Source organism: Camarhynchus parvulus, chromosome 4A, assembly GCF_901933205.1.
Source record: "Camarhynchus parvulus chromosome 4A, STF_HiC, whole genome shotgun sequence".
NCBI classification, from domain to species: Eukaryota; Metazoa; Chordata; class Aves; order Passeriformes; family Thraupidae; genus Camarhynchus; species Camarhynchus parvulus.
Genome location: NC_044600.1, coordinates 18,277,789 through 18,303,444, shown reverse-complemented (window position 1 = coordinate 18,303,444; position 25,656 = coordinate 18,277,789). Strand labels below are relative to the sequence as shown.

The 25,656-nt window shown below is 49.2% G+C and overlaps 1 protein-coding gene across 3 annotated transcripts in view; it reads left to right on the top strand.

Moving 5' to 3' along the window:
• The window catches only part of ARHGEF9 (Cdc42 guanine nucleotide exchange factor 9), a 207,146-nt gene that overhangs the window by 28,758 nt on the left and 152,732 nt on the right, over positions 1-25,656 (top strand). For all 3 annotated transcript variants that reach the window (XM_030967639.1, XM_030967637.1, XM_030967638.1), the window contains exons 3-4: positions 4,583-4,730; positions 7,518-7,627. In XM_030967639.1, the coding sequence (XP_030823499.1) occupies positions 4,583-4,730; positions 7,518-7,627 (258 nt within the window). The remainder of the gene's footprint in view (positions 1-4,582; positions 4,731-7,517; positions 7,628-25,656) is intronic.

Sequence of the window (25,656 nt, the reverse complement as noted above, 5' to 3'; positions counted from 1 at the left end):
CTCAGGACAGTCACTGGTCCTGCTGCCTCCACTCCAGGCTGCTCTGATTAACTGTAGGATTTGTATTTCAAGGGAAGTGCTCAACCACAGGCAGGAGAAAGTGCTGCCAGGATGGGGTGGCTTGGCCAGGCCAGCTGCCCTGAGCAAGTTCCCAGCAGTTTTACAGTGTGTGAGCGGAGTGGGGCAGAAAGTATTTCCCAAACAACTTAAACATTACCCCAAGAAAAGCATAAAAGTGCCTGTTCCCACAGAGACTCCTGTGGGGAGATGGTGTGAGAAACTGAGGCTGGGGTAGCACAAGGGATGCTGGAGTGGGATTTAGGGGATGATCTGTACATTGGTTCTGTCAGTAAGTAAATCTGTTTAGTTGTATCTGCAATTAATGCACCTGGTTTTTGCTTTCCTGATCTTGCCTTTAAAATTCTAATATGTCTGGGCAGGGGCTGAGTGATGATATGGGCAAGTAGTTTGGTAGGATTTGATCCTGGTGCTTTAAAGGAAATAGCATTGCAGCAGTATTTAAGAAAAGCAGATACAGAAAAGTAGAAAAGCGCATCCCTGATAGTTGCTTTCAGACCCCATCCCAAATTCTCCTGTGTTCTGGGAACTTGTGAAACAGTGGAGATAAAATGTTTTTAAGAATCGGAAGAACAGTAAAGGTCAAAATAAATTGTCAGTGGAAAATGCATTACTCCATTCAAACTGCTGCAGCTCTGGAGTCACAATGCCATCCTTGTTCTGAGACATGAGATATGGAGTGAAACATGTCATGGAGGTTTCACTAGGTTTTGGACAGAGTTTCATTTTTCATGACTCCACTGAAGTGAATTATCCTCCTCCAACCTCTAAAAACACCACTGCATCCCAACAGGGAAACTGCTGCTGCAGGAAGTCAGGCATAGCCCCAGGAGTTGTCTTTGAGCATTTCCAGTAGCTTGAGATGATGTTTAGATGGAAAGCAGCTTTGATATCATGTATTTTGCAATTCCAGCCTTCCATCAGGGTTCCAAACTGGCTGATGTGTCCATGGATGGTGTTTGTGGGTGATTTGATACCTCCTTTGGAGTGCCGTGAGGAGAGGTTGCAAAATGGGCATCTGAATTCGTATTTCAGGTATCAGTTTGGGGTTTTTAGGACCCAGAAATAAATGTCAGGTGTATTTCTGGCAGAGATCCCTGCTTGTCCCAGGGCCGTGACCAGGAGCACCTCGGAGCCTCTGGGCTCGTGTCAGCCTCGCAGTGGCAGAGCAGAGGCTTTCACCGCAGTCTTTCTGTGCCCTCTGCTGGCTTGCTTGGGAAATAAGAGGTTATTCTGATGGACCAGAAAGCCACATCTTTTCCTTGGGGTTCAGAATTTTATCTCCAAAGGGTTTGCAGGCTGCAGCTTGCTTCTGGCTGTTCTGCACCATCCCCCAGTTGGGTTTGTGAGGCCGTTCTCTGGGGGAATTAGGATTGCCAGAAGTGTCCAAATGAGATTTCTACAGGCTTGTCGAAAGCTTGGCAAAAGCTGTGTGTCCCATAGGAGGAGGTGCCAGGCTGATGGGATGCTGGGCTTGGTTTCAGGGCTCTGTAAGGGGCTGTGTGCTCAAACTCCTGCATCACTGCAGATGTTCCCCTGGAGGAGGTGCTGAGGTTGTTCCTTTGAGTCCTGGCCTCGGATCCAAACTGTCTCCAGTGCCACAAAGGCTGTCCCTGGTGCAGAGTATGCTGCTGCTCCAAGTGGCCCACATGGATATGGGTGCTGTCAGGGCCTTAGGAGGTTTTTGGGGTTCCATAGGGGCTCCGTGTGGGAATGCAGGAGCCTCTCGCTGTGGTGGGTCTGACTGGAAGCGCAGCATTGCTGATTTGCCTGAGTGTGCACATGCCAGGGGATGGGTTTGCAGATCTGCTGTCTGATAGCTGGGGCAGAGCTCAGATCCTCCCACAGCTTTGGGGTTTGGCTTTAGTGCAGCTCCAAGTGCCTTTTCACAAGAGAAAGATCCAGCAAAATTCCCTTTTTTATCTGTGTTTGTGGAGAAATTGCAGGTGATGCCCATAGTGACTTTTAGCTTGAGATTGGTTTATTGTGGGAGCAGCTGCAGAGATGGGATTGCTGAGTGGATTTATCCCTTTCCTCCCACTGCTGAATGACACTGACCAGGAAATTGTATCTGGGAGAGTTGATCTTCAGAGCTTTCTTTATCTCCTGGTTATTCAGCTTCTGGGCTGTGTCTCAGCCTGCTGTAACAAAAGACTTTATAGTTCTTCCAAATGAAGAATTAGTACTTCACTTTCTAAATCCTGCTGTTGCCAAAAGAGTGCTGTATTCCTGTCTGCAGCGAGATGCAATTTACTTGCAGAATGAAGATTTTGGGTATTTATGGCTTTTAATATGGTTGTGTCTGACAATCATTTTATTTTTAGAGGAGACAAAACCTCTAAAGCCTATCTTCAAGCTGTGCAGATTCTTGTATTCATAATAACCAGGAGGTGCTAGCAAAATCTTGAATTAAAGCCTATATTTAGTGCTATCTATAGTGGGGTAGGGTTTTTTGGGAAACGTATTTTTAACATCCTCAGGGCAAGGCAGGTTGAGTTTGCAAAGCTGGTAGGCTTTACATGTATACAGAAGCAGCCATGGAACACATGGATAATTCAGATTTCCACATGTTTTCTTTAAACACATGCTGTGTCTTCCCTTTATCCCATTGTCAGCCTCAAAAGTGAAACCAGGGCATCAGAGTAGGGATGGGAAGGGGCACCTCTGGGCCTTGCTGGCCTTATGCTAAAGGGACTCTGTTGAAAATTCCCTGGATGGAAGGTTTTCTTTGGCTTTTACCTCCTCCCAGCTGCTTTCCAGCCAAGAGAGGTGTACTGGCTCACTGGATATGATGCTGGTGCTGGGAGATGGAGCCTTAATTCATCCACAGCTTTCCTCTGGGGTAATTACAGCCTGTCTGCTTTGTTCTTCATCTGCAAATGAAAATAACAGCACAGTGAAAATGAGCTGCTGGAGTCTTGAGGATGGATCCACCAAACCATCCCAGACCCTCAGTTATTAGCAGGCTCCTGGAAGTGTGACAGATGTGTCTGTGATTGAGCCTAGAAACCTCTTAGAGAGGAACACCTCCTGTTTGCTTCCCTTGACCTTTGTCAAATGATTTTTCTTCTGATTTCTTGACTCTAAGATTATACACAAGACTTCCATGGTGTCACATGTCACAGAGAATAAAATGAAAAGCAGGAGGTTGAATTGTGATGTTTTTAAAAAGAACATTCCATTCTGCAAAATGTCATGGTACAGTTGTCATTTTCAGGAACTTTTCCTCCTGGAATAGAATAATAAAAGTTGGAGTGAGGAAAACACCAACATTTTTGCCCACTTAGCTGTAAATGCCAGTTCTTTGGATTAGTGTTACAAAGCATGAAGGTAAAACTGAGGTATTTGACCATTTTATGGGTGCTTCAATCAATTGCAACTGTTTTATTCAAGTAGATATTTTGTAGGCTATTGATGCAAGGACATGTCTGGTTGCTGTTGCCCTCAGTGAGCTGCCAACCCGTTTGGCTGCTCTTTGCTGTTCCTGGGAAGCAGCCAGCCCTTGCTGGTATGGGGTCCTCAGCACCAGCTAATTCCTCCCTGTGTCTGCTCCTGCTGGGACTTGGGAATGGGAGAGCAGCCTCACCCCCAAAATGCAGAGCAGCAGGGGGGTCTCCATCAGGGTCACTCCCAGTTCTGGGACACTCAGTGCCACTGGAAGTGTTGGGCTCAAAGCTGTACAAGGTCTGAGCCCCCTGCGCTGGTGTTGGGATCTTTAGCTGCTCACAGTGACCCCGAGAAGAGTTCCAAAGTCTCTTTTCCCAGCCTGGGCTTGAAGGAGGAGTCAGAGCTCTTCATTTCTCGGTCTCAAGGTTGTTTATTGTTTCTTATCTATAAAAAATTCTCTCCTGCCCTGCTGTGGTCCATCCAGCAGGACAGTTCCAGGCAATCTGCCTGCCCCTGGGTGGTGTTATATCTTTATCCTACAAACTACGTGTACAATGTTGACAATGACTTTCCAATACCCATCACCTGTGTTAGACAGTGAGCTTCTACTCTAAACCAAAGCGTGAGTGCCAACATCACAGCAGAAGGTGGAGGCCAAGAAGAAGAAGAAGGAGAAAGGCTGGACACACCCAGTTCCCTCCATCTTGCCTCCTCAACCCCCATACCAAAAACCCCAAAATCTACTTTTCCACCCCGTGATAACTTCACTATTATTCTGCCTAAACTGTTGTGGCTTGCTGGTCTTCATATAAGGCTGGTAGTTTGTTCCACGGGTCATAATCAAACCCACAGGTGTTCTGGGCTCTGTGCCAGGGCTTCTGAGCCCCCTGGCAGGGGTCCTGGTGTCCTGGACAGCAGAGGGATGTTCTGGGTTCCCACATGCTGTGGGCTGCACACCAGGGCCAGCAGGTCCTGACCTTGCAGTCAGAAATGCAATGGGTGCAGAGTGCAGCGAGCAGTGCTGTAGTAATTCTGTGTATTATTGTATGTCCTGTGCTTGCTTTGCCCGAGATGTGAGTGCTGTTGGTAAAACCCTCCTGTGCCCTTCTCTCGGCAGCCGACGTCTCCCCCTGCTCAGCCGTCCCCGCAGGCAGAGCCCTTCAAGGCGCTGGTGGAGCGCTGCCGCTCGGAGCCGCTGTCACAGAGCACCCCCATGGGGCTGGACCAGCTGGGAGGGCGCATGCAGCACCTGCTCCGCAGGCGTGGTGAGTGCCTCTCCTCTTCTCTTCTCTTCTCTTCTCTTCTCTTCTCTTCTCTTCTCTTCTCTTCTCTTCTCTTCTCTTCTCTTCTCTTCTCTTCTCTTCTCTTCTCTTCTCTTCTCTTCTCTTCTCTTCTCTTCTCTTCTCTTCTCTTCTCTTCTCTTCTCTTCTCTTCTCTTCTCTTCTCTTCTCTTCTCTTCTCTTCTCTTCTCTTCTCTTCTCTTCTCTTCTCTTCTCTTCTCTTCCTCACCTGCTTTGCTTTTGGGTGTCACCCATGCTCTAGAGCGATGGTGAGTGCCTCTTTTCTCCCAGATTTGCTTTTTGGGTGTCACCCATGCTGCAGAGCCAGCCAAGGGCAGCAGGGGTGGAAAAGTCAAGGGATGTGGTTTGCATCCATGCTGGTTCCATCCCTGACACCAGGTGAGGGAGCTCTGAGAGCCACATGCTGAGGAGTTTCTTGCTGGCTAATAGGATCTGCTTGTGTACAGTGTGTTTATGAAATAAGGCTGTTTTCTCTCTCTGATGTCTCTGAGCACAGCCCCCATAATCTGGTTATGAGAGGATGAACAGGAGTAGGCACGTGAGGTGTAAAAGCTGTTCAGCAGCTGCTGTGTGAGCTTGTATTTGGTGGTTTTCTCCTGAATTTCTGTCCTCTAAGAATCCTCTGTGCTGAGTGCTCACTGAGTACTCACCGTTTAGAGGTGGTGAGTGATGATGGATACTGAGATCACAACTCAAATCTGATGTTTGTTTGGAAACACAAGAAGTGAAGGGTTTTTTCCTATTGTGCTTTGGTACTTTCATGATGAAGGAGGGAGTCTCATGAGCCAAAGACTGGGATGACCTCTCTGCATTTGTCCTGCTCACAGTGACACCAGAGAGAGCACCCTGGAATGTATTTGCTGGCAGGGTCTCGTGCTGGCAGGTAAATTGGCTGATGGCTGAATAGATGACATCATTTTCTGAACCTCCTAATTAAAAAGATTGATAATGAGAGAAAGGAAATGATTTCCTGAAGGGCCACTGCTGGCATGAAGGATCCTGTGATTTAGTGATGGGTGAGCAGGGAAGCACTGCCAGGCTGTGCTGGCATCGCTCAGGAGCACTCCGGGCATCCAGGCAGCTGATGGATGGTGGCAGCACATCAGAGTTCAGAAGAGCTGGGGAGGACAAGGCCAATTAGCTGCCTGTGCTGTTAATTGATGGCTCTGCTGCTGGGGTGCAGTGGTTCCCAGCACAGGGGGTCACACAGCCCCTCAGAGTGAGCATTTCCTCTTTGCACGCTGCTCCATCCATCGCCTCCTCCTGCTGGAGCCGGCACCGGCACCGTGCTGCAGCCTGGCTCTCCAAGAGTCTCCAAAGTGAAACGTGGGCTGCTAAAAATAGCAGCAGGCTGCCTGCATCAGCATTGAGGAAATAGGTCTCAGTGCAATCTCTCTCCCAACAATGCTGGAAGAAAACCAGGATGGCTGCCCAGGCAGCCTGCAGCAGCATCCCAGCCCTGCTGCGCTCTGGCCTGGGCAGGGCAGAGCCCCCCCACCTGTTTGGTTTGGGGGTCTCCTCTCTCCCAAAGGCTGGAACCATTTAGTCCGGTCTCAAACCCCTCAGGACTGACACAGTCTGAAACCTCTGCCAGGTGAGAGCTACATCAGGAGATAGAAATTGAGCGTTGCACATCTTTTAGGGAAGAATTCCAGAACTTCTGTGGTGATAGCTGGGAAGGATGTGGAGCAGGAAAGGGAAATGAGCTGCTCATGACCCCAGTGATCTATGGCTGTTTTCCATAGATCCTTGCTCCATGACTGGGATGAGGAGCTCCAGGTGCTGGAAACACCTGTGGGGATGGATGCATGTGCCACATATGTGCACTGCCTGGAGCACATTTACCTGTGCTAGCAGCTGCTCTGGGGGCACCAGTGGTGCTCAGCTCAGTTTCCTTCCCTCCAGGCCAGGGGATGTGAAGAGCCTGATGGATGAAGGGATTAAAATTTAAGCTTGCCAAATGTGGGAGGGAAAACTCGGGTCTCATACATAATGGCAGCTTCACCCCAAAAAGAAAGAGATAGGGTGTGGAGCTGAAAATTTTGGTTGATTGGAAAAGTAGAGCTCATTTGCCTCTTTTTCACAAGCTGCTGTGTGCCTGGGTAGTGCCATCTGCAAGGCCAGGTTGGGGTCTGATGTGAGTGGTATCACTCAAAGCTAGAGCAGAACTGTATCCATGAGGGCTTGGTCTGAAATGCTAGGAGTGAGAACCAGCCCAGTTTCCTTAAAAAACAGCTTTTATGGCCTTACCCATTTCTGGTTTGTGTGTAAGTTGGAGGAGCTGTTTATTTTCCAAGGCCTGGAAAGGTCCAAGATGCACCCACCTATGGACCACAGTGAGTGTGCAGCTGGGATTGCTGCAGGTGCTGCTGCTGGGGACCCAGGGAGCTGCTGCCCTGGGCACACTGGGGCAGGCTGGTGAGGGTCTCCTGCTCCTGGAGCTCCTGGCAGAGCATCCTGGCTCCACACCCAGTTGGGCTGACCCCACGTTGGGATGTGGCTCCCGGCTCTGCCTTTTTGTAGTATCCAAGCTGCACTATTTCTCTTGCATCCCAAGAGCACTGAATAAAGCACCTAAATATACTCTGTGCTCTCTTTTTCTAAAGGAGAGGTTGAATGAGTCTCTTGCAAACAATTTTGTTTCTTTCATTTAAAAGAACAGCCTCCGCCCCCAGCCTGAGCTAAAGCACAGCATTTATCTTTTGTCATTCCTTTTTTATTTTTTTGTTCCTGTGGATTTTCTCCTGGCAGCTGAGAACGAGCAGGCTTCAAAGACCCTGAAGGTGCGCGGGAACTGCAGGAACGGCGGCCGTCGATGGAACCTCTTCAAGCCTGGAGCTGAGAAGCTGCAGATCAGTCGGGTAAGGAGCTGTGTGCAACGTGCCCCTGCCTGCTTCAGGGCTGGGATTTGCCTGCATTGGGCTTTGTGTTTAGAACAATGTGCTTGACTAACAGCTTCCTCAGTGCCTGGGTCCTTCAGCCACAGATGGGGATGGTTTTGGTTTGGTGTTGTTTTGTAGCAATAAAAGCTCAGGTGTGTTGTCTTTTCCCCAAATCAGCGTCCCTTCAATGTGTGGCACAGGCTGTTGGGCTGTCAATGGGCCTCCCGTGCCTGTGGCTGAGTGCTCCTTGCAGGTGGAGGGAACTGTGACGTTTCCCATCGCCTTCAGATGTGCTCCCTGGTTCTGATGGGTTTATTTTTTCTCCTTCCTTTTTTAGCCCTGTGTCCTTTGGGTTTGGTGCTGCTCCCAGCACCATCTCGGTGACAAATTCATGTCACTGCTTCTTTCCCAAAGTGTTTTGTAAATATAGGCACAATGCACTTGGTTCTTTTTTTGTGAATGATGCTTCTAGTGCGGGAAGTAAAAGCTGTTGTGGGCCTGGGGACATCCATGTTTTTCTTTGGGAAAAATTCAGAAAAGATGACAAAAATGGTATAATTTGTCTGATATGTTTCCTTGCTTGGGTGGGGGGTTGGTTTTTTTTTGCTGTGCCCTGTGTTTGAAGTCTGGAGGCTTTGGTTATTTCATGGTCTTGTTTTAGGATTTGTAGTGCTCATGAGTCTGGTTTCGCTGGTACCCAACAGATGCAGATTGTCCCAAACCCAGCAGATTTCCCAGCCTGCACTGTGATGCAGGCAGAGTTTTCTACTGACTATGGCAGAAGAGTTTAGCCCTTGTTGTTCCTCTAGGGCACAGGAACAAAGGATGGTCTGGGAGCCAGGAATTTCCCTGCTGGAGTGGAGAGGGGAGCTGACCTTCTCTTGTGTCTCTGTGGCTCTTTCCCTCCCTACTGCTGTCCTTCCTTACCAGACCTTTCTTGTATTCCTTTCCCTTTGATATTTGATGAGCTGCCTTCCTGAAATGTGATTTCCAGGAGGTCCCTGGCATCTGTGTGTGCTTTTGCATCACAGGAAGTTGGCAGTGAGTGATGCTGACTTCTCCCTCCTCCTTGTGTTGGGTGTTGCTTTCCAGGGAACACGTGCAGGGATGGACTGCTGCATTTTTTACCACTTGTGACTTTCTGGAATTCCATCTTGCATAATTTCTGTTTTCTTTGCTGAGTTTTTGTGGGCTGAGGTACAAAGGCAGAGGAGAGATAGACAAGGAGTTCAGCTCTTCTTTTCCTCTTCTTCCCTTTGGGTCCTACCTCGCTGCCGAGACACGAACTGCTCCTTTCAACTCAGGAAAGCTGTTCTGCTTTCAGACAAGCTGAACATCTAAAGCTTTGAACAAAGTTTTCCTGGAAGATGAAATGATCCCCGTCCAATAAAGCTGTTTGTCCTTGGGGCCAGGATAAAGGCAGGTGACTGCAGAGCAGTGCAATATCCTGTTGTGCAGTGTGCAAGCCCTGCCTCGGAGTGTCTCAGGTGTGTGTTCCATGAGCTGTGTCCCTGTTCAGGGTCTGGCACTGACCAGTGCATGGATAGATTTGGTCCTTAATTAATCACTTTATTACACCTTAGTTAATCACTTCATTAATCCTTTAAGAGGAGCCTCACAGCTTTCATAGCTGTCCTGGAGGCCCTTCTGGAAGCCAAGGTGCTGTTTTGACACAAAATTGCTCTTAAATTATCTGTGCCTTGAGCATCCTAAAGCCAGGCCCGTTTCAGATTGCATCAGAGACCCTTAGAGAAGCTGTGGAAAACTGAAACCTCAGCAAACAAACACCCTACTGAAGTTTGGGAAAGGTTGGCTAAGAAACTGCTTCTCCTGTGGTGATAGTGGGAGGGATGTGCAGCTGGAAAGGGCAGTGAGCTGCTCGTGGCCCCAGAGATGTGTGGGTGCTGTTTGGCTCAGACATGGCCATGCCATGTGCCCCCCTGAGGCAGAGAATTGGGTTTGGGGAGGTCTGTCCAGCTTATTTTTAAATCACGGCAAGCAGGCAGCTCTGAAACCTTTGGTTTATAAATCAGAGGTGCTGTGCAAGTGCTGCAGGAGCAGGATACAGAAATGGGGTTCCCAACAGCAGTGCTGGAAAACTCAGCTGTCACCTCTGCCCCAAGCTCAATGAAGATCTCCAGGGCTGCACATCACCTCTTGGCCAGAAAGAAGTTTCTGCTCTGGCAAATGTGTAAATTTGGGGTGAGATTTGTGGGCCTGGGTGTCTCTGGTCAGCTGCTTTCATTGGCAGCTGACAGCAGTGAGGTGGCAGAGCAGAAAGCAGGGATTTATCCTTCCGAGAGAGAGCGTCTGAAATCTGGGCACAAGCTGGAGAAGTTTTTTATGGAGTAGATGAGGTTGTTGTTCCTTTGGAGGTGGGAATAAGAAACTGAAACACTGGAGGGTGGTACATGTGGAGCCATACAATTTTTTTTAATTTCTCTCCTAATTTAAAAAGCAAGTAAAAATAAATAAGGTCAGACTTCTAAAAAGTTTCAGTCTTTATTTTTTTCCCAGAGTACACTCTTCAGCCTGGAGAAAACTCTGTGTTGAAGCAGTTTATGTGAGGAGCATTTTGGTTTAGCACTTAGGTCCCTTAGAGCCTTTGCTTTTATGGGAGCAGTTTGGCACAATCAGGACCAACTTTCAGGAGACCTGAAGGTGCCCTGAAGTGCAGGCTCTGCTGCAGCAGAGATCACAGAGTGCCCTGGAAGGCTGCCCTGACAGGACCCTGAGCATCTCTCGTGCCTCTGATTTAGCCTCAGGCAGGTCCTGCCAGCTGGGATGTGGCTGATCCTTGCAGCAAGGGCAGCAGTGAGCTCCTTTCTGCAGCCCCAGAGCAGTGCTGGGAGATGTTTGATGGTCTGCATGGCAGAGGCAGAGGGTGACAGTCCCACCCTGACCCAAATCTCTGGCCTCTGCTGCCTCCTGTGAGGGAACTCTGTGCTTCTTGTTAGCTGCCCAGTCAAGATCATCCCAGCCTTTTCCAGACAGGTGCTCTGGGGATGTGCTCCAGGAGGAATCACAGAATCACCAGGTTGGAAAATCCTTTAGGATCATGGAGTCCAACCCATGCCCTGGCACCACCTCAACTAAACCATGGCACTGAGTGCCACATCCAGTCTTTTCTTAAAGGAAGGGAGATTCAGTCCTTCCTGAAACAGGAAGCCTCCTCTCAATGTGTGTGATTTCTCTCTCTTACCTGAGGGTTTTAATTTCCAGCCTTTAAAGATGACTGCAGCCATTCCCGTCCTCTGCTCCTTCCCTCCCTTCCTGCCCTGTGTACCTGTGTACAAGGGACTAAAGCCCAAATTTCTATGCTGGAGGAAGCCACTGTTAATTAGCTAGACTGGAAACTTTGCATGAGAGGAGCTTCTTTGACATCCCCTACACTAATAATAGGCAGGCCTGCTGTGCAGAGGTGTTGAATATTCACAAAACCCACCCCCCCAGCCTGTCCTTTCTCCTCTGGAAGTCAGGAGCTCTTTCCAGAGCCTGGTGGGGGGTTGCCAGAGCAATGATGGTGGATGTGCCAGTCTGCAGCTCCCCAGAGCTGAATCCCCACTGCCTGTGTTTATGAGGAATAGGAAATTCAGGCAACGTGCAGCCTGCAGGAGAGCAGAGTGAAGGGGAAGTTGATTTGGGTGAGAATGCTGCTTGATATTCAGGGCCAGCTCTCCTGCCTGCTATTTTTATCCTCTCACATAGTGCTGAGTGGGCACTTTGGGCAGAGGGGGGATTTTTTTCCCTTTGCCAAGCGTCCTGCCCTGTGTTCCTGTGTACTTGGGCAGGAAGGGGGTTGTGCTGGGGCTCCTGGGATGTGAGTGGGATGTGATCACAGCCAGATTTTGGAGCCCCTGTGTCCCTGGGAGAAAGGCACAGTCCTGAGGCTTTCCTGGTGCTAATTAGTTTAAATATCAGTGTGGTGCTACAAGAGGTTTATGTGCACGTATGGAGGGCTGCCAGCAAAACAAATCCTCATTGAATCTCTCTTCCCTCATCTTAAACATTGAGTATTTCTGCTGGCAGGGTATGTCTGAGACATATATTTTGGGGAGGGCTGCTTTATATCTTGATAAACCTATTCAGTTGCTCTACTTAGCAGTGCTCTGAAGTCTTTATGGAGTTTTTTTTTTTTTTTATATATTTAGCCATTTATAAGTGTTTTTTGCAAGTTCTGAAAAACTCAAATAAATCAAAATTGGCTTGCTCATTCATTCGAGGGGGAAACAGGGATTGAGCTGCAGAATATTGCAGTGCTGTGATCCAGCCCCATCTGTGTGCATGAGGAGTGCCCAGGCAGGGTCCCTGCACCCCTGGCTGCAGCACTGCAGCCTTTTCAGCACCTGAGCAGTGTCTGATGTGCTGGGTCTGGCAGCTGGGCCGAGCAGTGTGAGCTGCAGGTCAGCCCTGAGCCCATTTGCATCCTCTCGCCTGAACGGGCCTGCCCTGGGCTCCTCCCCAGGGATGCCATGGGGAGCAGTGCAAAGCACACAGCAGCAACTAGAAATGAGAGCTATTTCCAACCTTTCCATGCCATGGAAGCCTCCTCTCCATGTGTGTTAATTCCCTCTGTCTTCAATTTCCAGCCTTTAAAGATGACTGCAGCCATTCCTGTCCTCTGCTCCTTCCCTCCCTTCCTGCCCTGTGTACTTGTGTGCCACAGACATATTTTCTGAAAAATCCTTTTGCCACGATCTTTTCTCCTGAGAAGCTGAGAAGCTTCAGCTTCTTCATGTTTTGCTGCTTTGGAATGTGATTTGGAGAATTGTTTACCCAGCATGTGGAATTGTTTTTACTTGATGGCCAATGACAGCCACCTGTGTCGAGTCTGGGAGCAGTCACAAGACTTTATTATCATTGCATTCCTTTCTTTTTTAGCCTTCTGATGTAATCCTTTTCTTTTAATATAGTTTTAGTATATAATTATAATATAATACAATATAAATCATAGAATAATAAATCAGCCTTCTGAAACATGGAGTCAAGATTCTCATCCCTTCCCTCATCCTGGGACCCCTGTGAACACCACCACACTTGTGTACAAGGGACTAAAGCCCAAATTTCTGTGCTGGAGGAAGCCACTGTTAATTAGCTAGACTGGAAACTTTGCATGAGAGGAGCTTCTTTGACATACTAATATATAAAATAGTATAATATTAGTATTATCTCTATACTAATAATAGGCAGGCCTGCTGGGTATTTAGAAAATCATTGAGAAGTGCTGTGGTTTTGAGCAGAGCAGGGCTGGGGGCCATAACCCCTGGTGCTGTGGGTGTTGCTCCAGCAGTGCCATACCCCAGGTGTTCCCCAGCACTCCTGGGGACAAACAGGGCTTCAGGTGTGGGAACTCTGCACATCACTTCGGATGTGAGGAGTCCCCCGAGACCACGTCGAGAGCCGAAACCCCGTCAGGGGGCTCGGAGATCTTGGCATGATGCCCGGAACACTTGGTGGCTGGATTTCGATCCTGCAAATGAATTGCCAGTTTGGTATGAGGGCTGGAAGGTCACACAGGTTTAAAGGGTGTTTTTATAAGGTGTACACAGGGTGAAAATATAAGTTTTAAAAATTTTTGTATAAAGGTAATGGGGACAAGATGGAGGGAACAGGGCGTGTCTCATCCTTCTTCCTTCTTCTTCTTGTTCTCCATCTTCTGCTGTGATGTTGACACTCAGGGATTGGTTTAGGGTAGGGGTGCACTGTCTAACATGGGTGATAGCTATTGGAAAGTGAAGGTAAATATGATATACGTGATTTGTGGTATAAAAGACGGCGCAGCCTTGGGGAGCGGGCAGAGAGCGTCGTGGCTGCCTTGCTGGTCAGACCTCTGTCCGGCAGGGAGAAAATTTTGTAGATAAGACTTAATATCAGGGACTCTGAACCTTGCAGGAAGGAGAGGTTTGAAATGGCAAATGGTCACCTTTGAGTTGTGGGTTTATGTGCTGGGCAGCACAAGAGAGATTTGAAGTTCCAGACTGCTCAGCCCTTCAGCAGTTCTGTATAGGTCTATATTAAGAAGAATCTCAGCCTCCAGTTGGTGATGGTTTTTATAGTGCCATTGAACCTCAGGGTGTCTGTGTGCAGCTGCAGGTGGTAGGTACTGCATCCTACATGGCATTAACTGTGTGCAGTGGTGACTGTACATAATCACTTCCATACTTCAAATGGAGCCCTCAGCCTAACTTTAAATAGCGCTTTGGAATGGCTCCTTTTTCCTATTGCTCAGTAGTTCCACCTTGATTGCTCTGCTCCAACTCATTACTCAGCTCTGTCGCCGTGTTTCACTCTGGGATATGGTTTATACAAAAGAAGCTTTAATGTAAACTCAATTTGTGTTGCATTGCTAAAACCTTAATGACATTTTGCTTGGCAGCAGTATAGACTCTGTGGTTTGCCCTTCCCCTGTGCACTGTGTTCCCAATAAACTAAAGGCTGTGGTAGGTGTAGCATGAAAAATCCCTGAGTAAATATTGGAACAAATGCTTTTGTAGTGCTTCCTAAGCCCTGGCTGTGCTCCTGATTCCAGGCCACCCTGGTGTCACCAGTGTGTAGCTGAAAAGGAGCTAAATTTGGGAAGGGCAGGCAAAAGCACAGGTCAGAGCTCCAAAATGTCTTCTGAGCTTCTGCATCAGGTTTGAGATGCATCCCAGAAGTGCTGCTGAAGCCACAGGGTGGGTGGATACACCCAGGAGGTCACCAGGGGAAGGTGAGGAGTGGCTGTGTGTGGCTCTCTGGACTCTGAGGTGAGCTCTGGGTGTTTCACTGCATCACCAGCCTGGCATGGCCCAGGGCAATTCCCTTGGGATCCTGGAGAGGCGGGAGCATCCTGCTCCTGTGAGGAGCTCTGTGATCCCACAGTGTCCAGAGCACTGGTTTGGCTCTGTTGATGACCTGGAAGGAACATCTGGCACTGTCCCCTTTGCTGTCCACCCCAGCTGCTCATGCACTCTGGAGGGGATGTGTTCATAAACCCCAAATCCAGAGCACCTGCACACACTGCTGAGGTGCTGGCACCTGAAAATTTGGGCTCACAGGGAAACTGCAGCTGCTCTGACTCTTGCTCTGCCCTTGGCATTCAAGAAGCTGAAGTGGATTTAGTAACAAGCTGTCCCTAGTACCAAAGGTACGAATAAAGGGTCTAATTTTGTCCCTGGTTTTGTCCTGCAGATTTATGGAGGGTTTCACACGTGAATTGAACTGAGATATTGACCCAACACTGTGCTTGTACTTGGAGGAGTATGAAATGAGCAGAATGAGAGGCTGCAGAGGGGACTTGGGTGTTTTATCAGTGCAGTCACATGGCCTGCAGTGAGCTCCTCAGTGGGGCAGGGAAAGCTTCATCTCCTCATGGACTGCACAGAATCCACAGAATAATTCCCCTAATAAATCTCTTTCAGTCTCTAATATCTAGACTTGTCCAAAAACCTTGAGACATCAGTCTTTTCTGGACAAGAACAGACATTTCATGGCAGCTCTGCTGTGCTAGGTTCAGGGATTGCACTGGAAAGGACAGGGAGACCACCTGGCTGCAGTGCTGCTGTTCCCAGTGGGAAATCCCATCCCATTTGCCACCCAGTGCTGCTGTTCCCAGTGGGAAATCCCATTTGCCACCCAGGACCAAGCCAGGCTGTGCAGCAGCACGTGCAGGGAGCATCCTCTGGGGAGGGGAAGGCTGCAGGGATTGCAGCTCTGAAGCAGCAGCAGAGACACAGCACAGAGGCTGTGGCCAGTGGGGATCACTTTTGGGGGGCCTTTTGTCACTGGCCTTGGAGCACTCTTGCCCTCAGCAGTGGGTTTAACCTCTGAGTGTGGAGAGCTGCTTGGGCACGGGTTGCTTCCCAAGTGAAGCTGTTTTTGCTGCAAATCTCTGAGCTCAGCCAGTGCTTTGTCCCAGCTTGCTGACACTCCTTGTGGTACACACAGGGATGCTGTGTGTCATCTTGGGACAGACAGGGAAGCAGAACAACTGCTGCAAGCTGCAGCTCGAGTGGGATGCCCAGGCAGCAGCTCCAGGAGGGATGAGTTCCTGTGGGATGAGTCCCTTTCCACCCCTCCTTGTGCAAGGACTTCACTAAAAGCAGGAGGAACTCCAGAGCTGTGTATGGTGGCTGCTCCTTAGCTCTGCCTCTTGACACAAATTTGGAGGTGGATTTAACCTTGCCTGGAGAATCAAACCTGTCCCACTGCAGTCAGGAGGGGATTTGGCTGTCTTTTAGAGGGGACTTGCTGTGCTGTTGGGGTACTGGGTGTGTCTGAGCTGCTCAGGTGTGGCGGTGGATGTGTCAAATCAGTGTCACCATGGTGCTGGGAGGGGACTGAGTTGAGCAGGGAGCAGCACAGTGCAAGCAGGGCCAGGCCTGCCTTGCTGCAGGTGTCTGCCAGGCACCTGAACAGGCTGCAGGCAGGAGAAATCCTCCAGCAAGCAGAAAACAAAGAAAACAAATATAAATGGAAGTGTTTGGAGCCTTCTGGTGGCAGTGATGGGATGCCCTGGCCATGCTGTGTGCTCTGGACTGCTGATGCCTTGTGAAGGCTGACTTAGAACAGAGACTAGACAGAGTCAAAGAATAAAGTAGGGATTTATTAGGAAGCTTCAATAGATTCACCCCAGGTGAACCCAAAATGGTCACAAAATGGACAACCAGTCACAGGTTCTCTCACTTTTATGAGTTTTGGTCTATTAGTATATTGGAGGTAATTGTCTAATTACAGCTCTAGCTCATGAAGTTTTATCTTTCTTGTTTTTCTTTCTTTGGTCTACTGTTGTTTGTGGTTTTGGGCTTGAGATTTTGATCGGTTGTCTTTGGGTCTCTAGTTAGAGCAGGAATTGTTTTGTCTCCCTGCTCTGTGCACAGAGCTCACCATCCCCTCATATGAAGCTCAGACCCACACACTAAAGCAGCACAGAATGTGAAAAATAGAAAAGCTCAAACCTGAGGCATCAGTGGCACAGGCAGTGCTGGCAGCAGCTGTGCTGGGATTGCCTTTGCCTTGGGAGCAGGAGCTGTGCGTGCCCCTGCTGGCTCCAGCAGCTCTGGGGATTCCCCAGCACAGCCCTGGGCTTGGCACTGGGGCTTGCACCCCACAGTGACCCCATGGAAGGCTGAGACACCAAAGCAGAGCTCTGTGAACATTTGTTTGGCATTCTGTTGCCATCAGAGCCGCTGCACTGTGTGCTGTCAGGTGTTTGCCTGGTGCTTGCTCTGTGATTCCTGCTGGAATACAGCAGAGCACAACGCTGTCCTTCCAGAGCAGGCTAAGGAAGATGTTCCTGGACTCTCCTCCCATCCCTGGCAGCTCAGGGATTTGTGCAGGTGAGAAATTCCTGCCTACAAATGTGGAAGGAGAGCTCACAGCCTCTGTCCCTGCCCTTCCCTGTGGCTGGGCTCTGCAGGGGCTGAGCTGCTCCTGTCACTTCCCCTCATGAGCCATGACCTTGGGTGTCACTGACATATTTTCTGAAAAATCCCTTTGCCAGGATTGTTTCTCCTGAGAAGCTTGGACATGTTTTGCTACTCTAGAATGCGATTTGAAAAATTGTTCACCCACCATGTGAATTGTTTTTACTTAATGACCAATCCCAGTCCAGCTGTGTCGAGACTCTGGTCAGTCATGAGTTTTTTATTAATCATTCTTTTCTAGCCTCTGATGTCTTCTTTCTCTTTCTTTAGTGTAATTTTAGTATATCATTTTCATATCATATCATAATATAATAAATCAGTCTTCTAAGAACTTAGAGCCAATTCTCAACTCTCACCTCATCCTGAGACCTTCCCAGCACCACAACAATTAATAACCACACTTGGGACTCCACACATTCATTGCTCTGGGGCTTCCCTGGAGCCAGTTTGGGAAGGGAGAAGGGAAATGCCTCAAGCCCTGTTCATGCTGGATGGAGGGGTGGCTGAGGGATGAGGGGGGGACAGTGAAGTGGACCTGAGCAATAATCCTGCCCACATGTGGAGTTCTTGCTGGGGCAGCACCATCCTGGGAGTGAAGGACAAACCTGGTGCTTCCAAAACATCTTGTGCTAAGACAAAAATGGCCAATTCCCCTGGCTCAGTTGGCTCTGCAGACTAGGACAGTGTTCATCCCACCTTCACAGTGTTTTGCAGTGACAAAGTTCTTGTAGAAATGGATTTTGTCCCTCTTTTGCCAGGAGTTGGGACCTGGACAAGAAGAACCAGCAGTTGGATCCTTCTGTATGCAGGATTTATTTCCATCCATTCTTTATATGAGCCATCTCTTTCTTTTCTAAGATATCTCACATTTTATTTTTAATACTGGACAAATACCAAATATTCCTCAAGAGAGATCTGTGATTGCAGCTCAGTTCTGACAGTTGAGAATAGTCCAACCAACGCACTTGCCTCATCTGAAATGCTGCTATTTTCAGCTGTGCTTTTGTTTTTAGCCATCAGTGATAAGTTTGCATTTCCTGCAGATGATATTTTGGGTTGACATGAATTGTTAAGGCCCCACTGTGTAAAATGGTTTTCTTCCTGTGTGACTTTGGGCTTATCTTTTCTGGTTTCATACCCTCATCCAAACCAGAAGCAGAATTAAATCCCCACATGCCAGCTGGTCATCACTAAATAATTTGTATTACATCTTGCTGAAGCATTTTATAAGTGATGCTGCAGGAAGGCTTGTTTCCTGTTTTGTGGTTTTGGGTTTTTTTGTTTCTTTCCTTTATTTTGGACTTAAGATAAAGGCAAACTGAACTTTGCAGGCACTTATTTGGAGTCAGACATTTTCCAGCTATTATTTTGCAAACTATTAGAGCGGCAGATCATGAGGTGGGAACCCAGTTATGCAAACAAAGCCACGTCACTCTTGGCCAAAAATAGCTTCAGTACATGTGCAGTAAGGTGGAAATGAAGGCCTGTGGTGTACACAGAGCAAACAGGGAGGGAGGCAAGAGGGGAAGCTGCAGCTTTTTGTTTAGAGCCTCTCGTGTTTAGAGCCAAGTGTGTTTTCCAGAGACAAGCAGAGTGTTGCTGCTTGTAATGCCAGTGGGATGGGAGTTATTCCCTTCCTTACAGATGAAGGGGACTGAGGGTTTGAGAGATGGCACTCTGGTCCCAGAGGTGTTGGTAATTTTAACATCCAGGTCCCAGGCACAGCATGAAGAAATACTGAAAGAAAGTTAAAAAATGTTAAAGTTAAAAGTTAAAAAATGTTCCCTTTCCTTCCTCTGCTCAGCATCTCCAGCACGGGGAAAACCTGGTCCTTGCTGTGTTCTCCTGGGATTCTGAGAGAGCTCTGGGGGCTGGCTTCACATCTCATGCAGAGATGCTGCCTGGGCTTGAGTCTTCATCTCCTTTCATTTCAGCCTCTTCCAGCACTGCAGTGCCCTAAATAATTCCTAGATCGCCCCAGTGGCTGTTTGCTGTGTACAGGGATTTGCTGCCTGGGAGTTTTCTGGGTGTTTGCAGCAGGGCTGGGGTCTGGCTTTCTTTACAGTGCTGCAAGTTTCTCTCCACCAGGCTTAAAATAACCTTGTGTTTTCCTTCTGTACCCCCAGCTCCCTTTGCAGTGATGTGGTTAATTGCAGTTTGTTATCAAGCTGTTAGGAGATGGTTTTGGGCCAGGAGAGGAGATAAAGCAGGAGCTTGGCTATGGAAAATGCAGCTGGAGGTGTGCAGATGTAGCTTCCATTGGATTAAAGCCTCCTTTTTATGAAGACTTGCAATTTCTTATCTCCCAATACTTTGGTGGGATGAGGCAGAAGGGGGCTGTAAAGTTGAGCAGAGGCTTGATGCCTTCTGTAATGGGCAGAGTGATTCCCAGGCTCATTCCCTATTCTTCACACACAGTTTTTATCTCAATTAGAAATGGTGTTCAAATTATCTCTGTATTCATCCAGAACTGCAAATGCCTATCAGAACATCTGAATGGCTTCAGCTGGGATTCTCTGTTCCTGCTCCTCCTCTTTCCAAAGGTGTATGTGCAGCTTTACTCCTGCCACAATTCCCAAACACAGGTTTTTATTGCTCAGGTCTCCCTCCAAGTTTTGTTACAGGTTTCAAGGTTTGCCTGGAGTGTTTTCCATGCAGGGTTCCTGTGCATGTTGCTGCTTAGGTTGTGCCAGCGAATTCCAAAATAGCTGAACATCAGCATGCACAGCTACACAGAGAGGGGAGATTAGTGCTGATTTATTGGCCTGTCAATTAAAGAGGAGCACGAGGAGTCTCACTGCATGGCTCAGATGAAGTGTTGAGGTGGCAGCAAAAGATCAGCTTTCTTCAACCTAGCTGCTGGTTCCTATACATTTCTGTTTAATTAAAGTGCTCCTGCATGCTGCACTCCTCAACATTAATTCAGAGATGTATTTTGAACCAGTGCCAGGGGAATACATTGTTATGGCATCCTCTTTCCACATCTATTAGCAGGAAGGGGATAATTGAGGAAATCTCACACAGATTTAATTGGGGACTGAGGGCAGGAGCGGGGAGGGGAGCAGCACAAGGCAGAAGTAGGTCAGAAGTTGGGTAACTCTGCCTTGGCACGGAGCAGAGAGCAGAGCTGCTGGGGGCTGCTGCTCATGGGGGTGCCCAGGGAATGCTGGGGTGCCACAGGAGCTGCCCCCACATGGTTCTGGAGTGTCCTGCAGGTGTGGGCACCTCTGCCAGGGTGCCAGGGGTGCTGATCCCTCAGGGAGTTGTGTGGGATGGGTAAGGAATGGGGACTGGGGGCAGCATTTTGCCTTTTTAAACTCTGATCTGGAATGGGGAATGTTTTCCTCCAGTTTGCAGCTGCCTGTGTCCAGGTGGGGAGCAGGGTCCTGTCAGGGATGAGCCCAGGGAAGCAGGGTCCTGTCAGGGATGAGCCCAGGGGAAAACAGTCCTGTCAGGGATGAGCCCAGGGGAGCAGGGTCCTGTCAGGGATGAGCCCAGGGGAGCAGGGTCCTGTCAGGGATGAGCCCAGGGGAAAACAGTCCTGTCAGGGATGAGCCCAGGGGAGCAGGGTCCTGTCAGGGATGAGCCCAGGGGAGCAGGGTCCTGTCAGGGCCGAGCATCCTTGAGGGGATGTGGGAGGTGGCAGGAAAGCAGCAGAGGGGGAAGCTGTCTGACAGACTCTGTGACTCTTCAGCAGCTCATTTTTGGTGTTTGCCAGCCCACCCTGCAGCAGACTGGGTGTGGGCAGGGCTGGGTTGGAGCCCCACAAACAGCAGACAGTCCCAGCAAATGGGGCTGGTTTTTAATGTAATTTTGCTGACTCACTGTGGGACACAGGAAATCTCCCAATTTCTGCTGCACTTGGGCATTGCCATCCCTGGCAGGGGCAGCACAGCACGGCCTCCACCCATCCCAGCTTCTCACACTCAGAGTTGCTGGGTACAAGATGGATTTGGGTTGTTTGTGCCCTGGGGCTGTGCTGCTCAAGGCAGCCGTGTCCCTTGGGAATTTTGGGTGACTTGGGGGAAGCCCAGCACTGCTGGGAGGTGAACTCTGGCCCTGCTGGCTGGGATCACCCAGCCCAGGGGTGCTCTAGGAGCAGGGAGAGGCTGCTGCAGGATGCTCTGGGAGCAGAGGATGGCCAGGGGCAGAGCTGGCCTCGGGAAGAGGCAAGAGAAGGGGATTTTGTCAGTCTGTCCCTGTGTGCAGGGAGGGCTCAGAGCAGGGCCCAGCAATGGCACCAGAGGAACAGACAGGGAGTGATCCCAGCGAGTTCCACCTGCACATGAGGAAGAAATTCTTTCCTGTGCAGAGCCTTGATTGCACAGAGAGTTTCCCTCCCTGGGGATATTCCAGAGCAGTGCTGTGCTCTGGGATGGCCCTGCTGGAGTTTGGGATGGCCCTGCTGGAGTTTGGGATGGCTCTGCTGGAGTTTCCCTCGCTGGGGATATTCCAGAGCCGTGCTGTGCTCTGGGATGGCCCTGCTGGAGTTTCTCTCCCTGGGGATATTCCAGAGGCTCTGGGATGGCTCTGCTGGAGTTTCCCTCCCTGGGGACATTCCAGAGCAGTGCTGTGCTCAGGGATGGCCCTGCTGGAGTTTGGGATGGCTCTGCTGGAGTTTCTCTCCCTGGGGATATTCCAGAGCAGTGCTGTGCTCTGGGATGGCCCTGCTGGAGTTTGGGATGGCTCTGCTGGAGTTTCTCTCCCTGGGGATATTCCAGAGCAGTGCTGTGCTCTGGAATGGCCCTGCTGGAGCAGGGAATGGGACCAGAGCTCTCTCTGGTCCCTTCCAGCCTGACCCACTCTGGGATCCCCTGAACCAGGAGCACTTTGCCATTGTCCCCATGACTGGAGCTGGGCTGATTCCATGCTGGTGCCTTTGGCAGGCCTGGCCCTGTGGTTTTGCTGCAGCCCATGGAGAGGTGTCTGTGCTGTGTGTTGGCTTGGGCAAAGCTCGTGGCACCACTTGGGGCTGGCTCTGTTGTTTTGAGCTTGTGCAAGCAGCAAGTAGCAGCATTTGCCCTCAAGAGCCCACACTGAAAACACAAACACTTTCTAACAGACAAATCATGAGAAAAAAAGAGTTTTAATTACAAATCTTGACGTTGAATATTTTTACTGGCTTTCCTCAAAGCCTCTTCCATCAGTATTGCCAAGCTGAAGCATCAACAAATACAGTTCTGGCTTAGAGATGGGTGTAATTAGGAACTGCAAACACACAGAAAAGGGTGGGGGCTATTTACCTCTGCTTTTTGGGCCTTGAGGGAGGCTCTTCTCAAGCTTTTACATCCAGTCACACAGAGCAGAAATATTTTCAGCTTGTATTAAGGTTAATAAAAAAGGAAAAATGATTCTCACAATAGCATCAGTTTCTCAAAGGGGCAAAGCCCTTGTGCCACTCAGGGCTGTGGCTGCTGTGCTTCCCTGCCAAGGTTTTGGGTTTATTCCCTCCTTCCTGCTTTCTAGGATTCTCCCCCACTGCAGGTGCTGCTGGGAGGGGGAACCTGTGCATTTTCTCTGGCACGAATTTTCCTCTCCAGTTTTAAAACCCATTGGGGCTGCAGATGCACAGGCTTGTGCTGGAACAGAATGTACAAAATATCCACTCCTCAAGGACTTGGCTTTGTGTACTCCAGTGGCTGATGTCAGAGCATGGAAAAGGTCTTGTTTTCTCCAGAAATCTTTATTCTTAATGTGCATTTGAGACAGAGAAGCCGAAAAGTGTGTTCTTCTAAACCTAAGTTAAGAAGCTTGTTCAATTTTTAAACAGTTACATAAAGCCATCAAAGTCTGACAGGAGAGAGATGCAAGTTGGTGCAAAAGAAAATGGGAAAAAGAAGCTGAAATGGAGTGTTAAACTAATTCCCCCAGGCTTATACCTAAAACAGCCTTAACTCATCGATGAACCTGCTCCTGTGCTTTCAGTTTTTTTCCCTTCCTTTCTCATTTTTTCCTCTTTCTTGCCAGCTGTGGTCTTCATGTTTCTGAACCCTGGCTAAGTGTGAATGCTTCCTGAGCCAACACTGCTGCTTTTACGGGCCAGTTCTGGGTCAGATGGGCATTTCTGTGCTGCTCCTGGGGAGACAAACCTGTGGACATGAGTGGTGGGAGGGAATGGGGCTTCCTGAAGCACAGGAAGGGATCCTGGGCTCCTGAGTGGTTTAGCTGCTCAGCAGCCAGGTCTGGGTGACATTCCCTGGTTTTGTTGCTCAGCAGACAGATCTGGGTGACATTCCCTGGTTTTGTTGCTCAGCAGCCAGGTCTGGGTGACATTCCCTGGTTTTGTTGCAGCCAGGTCTGGGTGACATTCCCTGGTTTTGCTGCTGCTCAGTGAACATTTGGGATGCTCAAGCCTTGGTGGGGAGCAAGTGCTGCTTTGGCCCATGGCTCGAAGCCAGCTGAGCCTTCCCAAAAAGATCTGCCTGTTCCTGATGGAGGTTTTTTGTCAGTGAAAGAGGAATTTGGAGGGTTAGCACTCTGAGCTTGGATCACTCTGAGCAGTGGTGAGGAGGAGTTTGGGGCCCATTCATGGGGGTCACATTCTCCCTTCCCAAGGGAAGGAGGAGGGGTGGCCTGCAGGGACAACATTGCAGTCACGCTGTGTGAGTCCCTCAATCAAATCTGCCTGGGACAGAGCACAAGAAACAGCAATCACACACAGTTTGGATGCTGTTCCTGCCCTCACTAGTTTGGGTGCAGCTGGAGCTGAATCCCTTTGGCTCTGTGCTGCCCATGGACCATGGGAATGTGCCCATTCCCAGGGGCTCTGGGCACAGCAGCCTGCGCTGGCACTGGGGGAGATGCTGGAGGAGCTCAGCTCATGCCTTGGCTGGGCTGCCACAGGATGGGAAGAAGAATTCTTTGGAGTTCAGAGTCAGGAGTTCACCTGCTGCTGCCTGTGAGGGTTCTGGAGCACAGCCATGGGCGTCAGACCCAGGTCTGACCTCACATCTGGTTTGCTTGGCCACTGGTTTGACTTGAGCACTGAGGTTCCTCTCTGACTCAGAGGATGGAAGGACTCTTTGCCTGCATTCTTTGGATGCCATTTCTTCATCTTTAAAGTTTACTGAGCTTCAGTTCTGTTGTTGGCTCTGATGGTGTTTGTCACTGCCTTTACCAGAGCAGGAGTGGACTCTGAGCAACTCCCAGCACCCCCTGACCATTTTCTCCCAGATATTTCCATAGAATCCCAGCATGGTTTGGGTTGGAAGGGACCTTAAAGATTCCACCCCCTGCCCTGGGCAGGGACACCTTCTACTGTCCCAGGTGCTCCAAGCCTCAATGTCCACCCTGGCCTTGGACACTTCAGGGATCCCGGGGCAGCCCCAGCTGCTCTGGGAGTTCTATCCCAGCACCTCCCCACCTTCAGAGGGAACAGTTCCTTCACTCTTCATTAGACAGCAGATATTCATGAAGGGCTATAGGATCACACCTCTCTGGATAATGCATAGAGACGTTGCAGGCCTTTGAGTAATATTAACCTATTTATATCTACTACCCTGATCCTAGAAATCCATTATAGCTGGTCCTGTCTAGACATGATCAAGGACATCCTTTCAACTGCCATTATTTTTTGATAGCATTAATATTCAAGCAGGCCTTTGTCTTAAGAAATGTATTCTGAAAGCTGCAGTCATTGAGGAAATTCATGGAGAATAAAAAGCAGCGCTGTGGCAGAAAGGATGTCACCTCCCAGGAGCCACAGAGGGGGCCTGGCACAGCCGCTCTCACAGAGCTTTTCACCCCAGTGACTCTGAGCCATCCTTCCTGAGAGGCTCAAGAGGCAAATGACACTCGGAAAAGCCTGATGATTTCCTCCAGGTCATGGTGGAAATGAATTGGAGGAAATGAATTACCTGCTCTGCACTCCTGCCCTCTCTGGAGGTTATGAGCCTTTTTATTCAGGCCTTGGCATTTCTGAGGTCACATTCAATCTGGAGCACCTGGCTCTGGTTAACCCCAGCCACTCACCTCCCTCACACCTGCTGAGAAGGAGCTGCTCAGCTGCAAATAGCTCCCCCAGTGTGCTTGTGCCACTGAACCTTCAGGGAGGCACAGTTCAGTGGTGCTTGGCTGCAGCTGGGAGCCCTGGTTTGCTGCTCCTGGGAGAGGGGAGCACAGGTGGGTGTGACGGTGGTCACAAGGGTTCTTGGGTGAAGGAAGAGACGAGAAGATTGACTTTATTATCAAAAGGCTTGATTTATTATTTTGTGATATATATATATACTACATTGTAACTATACTACAAAGAAAAAGCAGGAGAGCTTTTCAGAAGCTTGCTAAGCTAAGAATAGAAAATAAAGAATGATGACAAACCCCGCTCTCCTGGACTGTGTCTGAGAGAGCTCAGCTCTGGATTGGCCATTCTTTCTAAACATCTAAGATGGGCCAATCCAGACTGACTTGTTGCATTCTACAACAGCAGCAGATAACCTGTTGTTTACATCTATGTCTGAGGCCGCAGATTCTCAGAAGGAAAAATCTTAAAGAAAAGATTTTTCACAAAGAGAATGTCTGCGACAGGTGGGAGCCCAAAATCTCTGAGAGAATATTCTTTACATGCAGAAGCTTTTCAGGAGTGGATGCATTTCCTTATTCATGCAC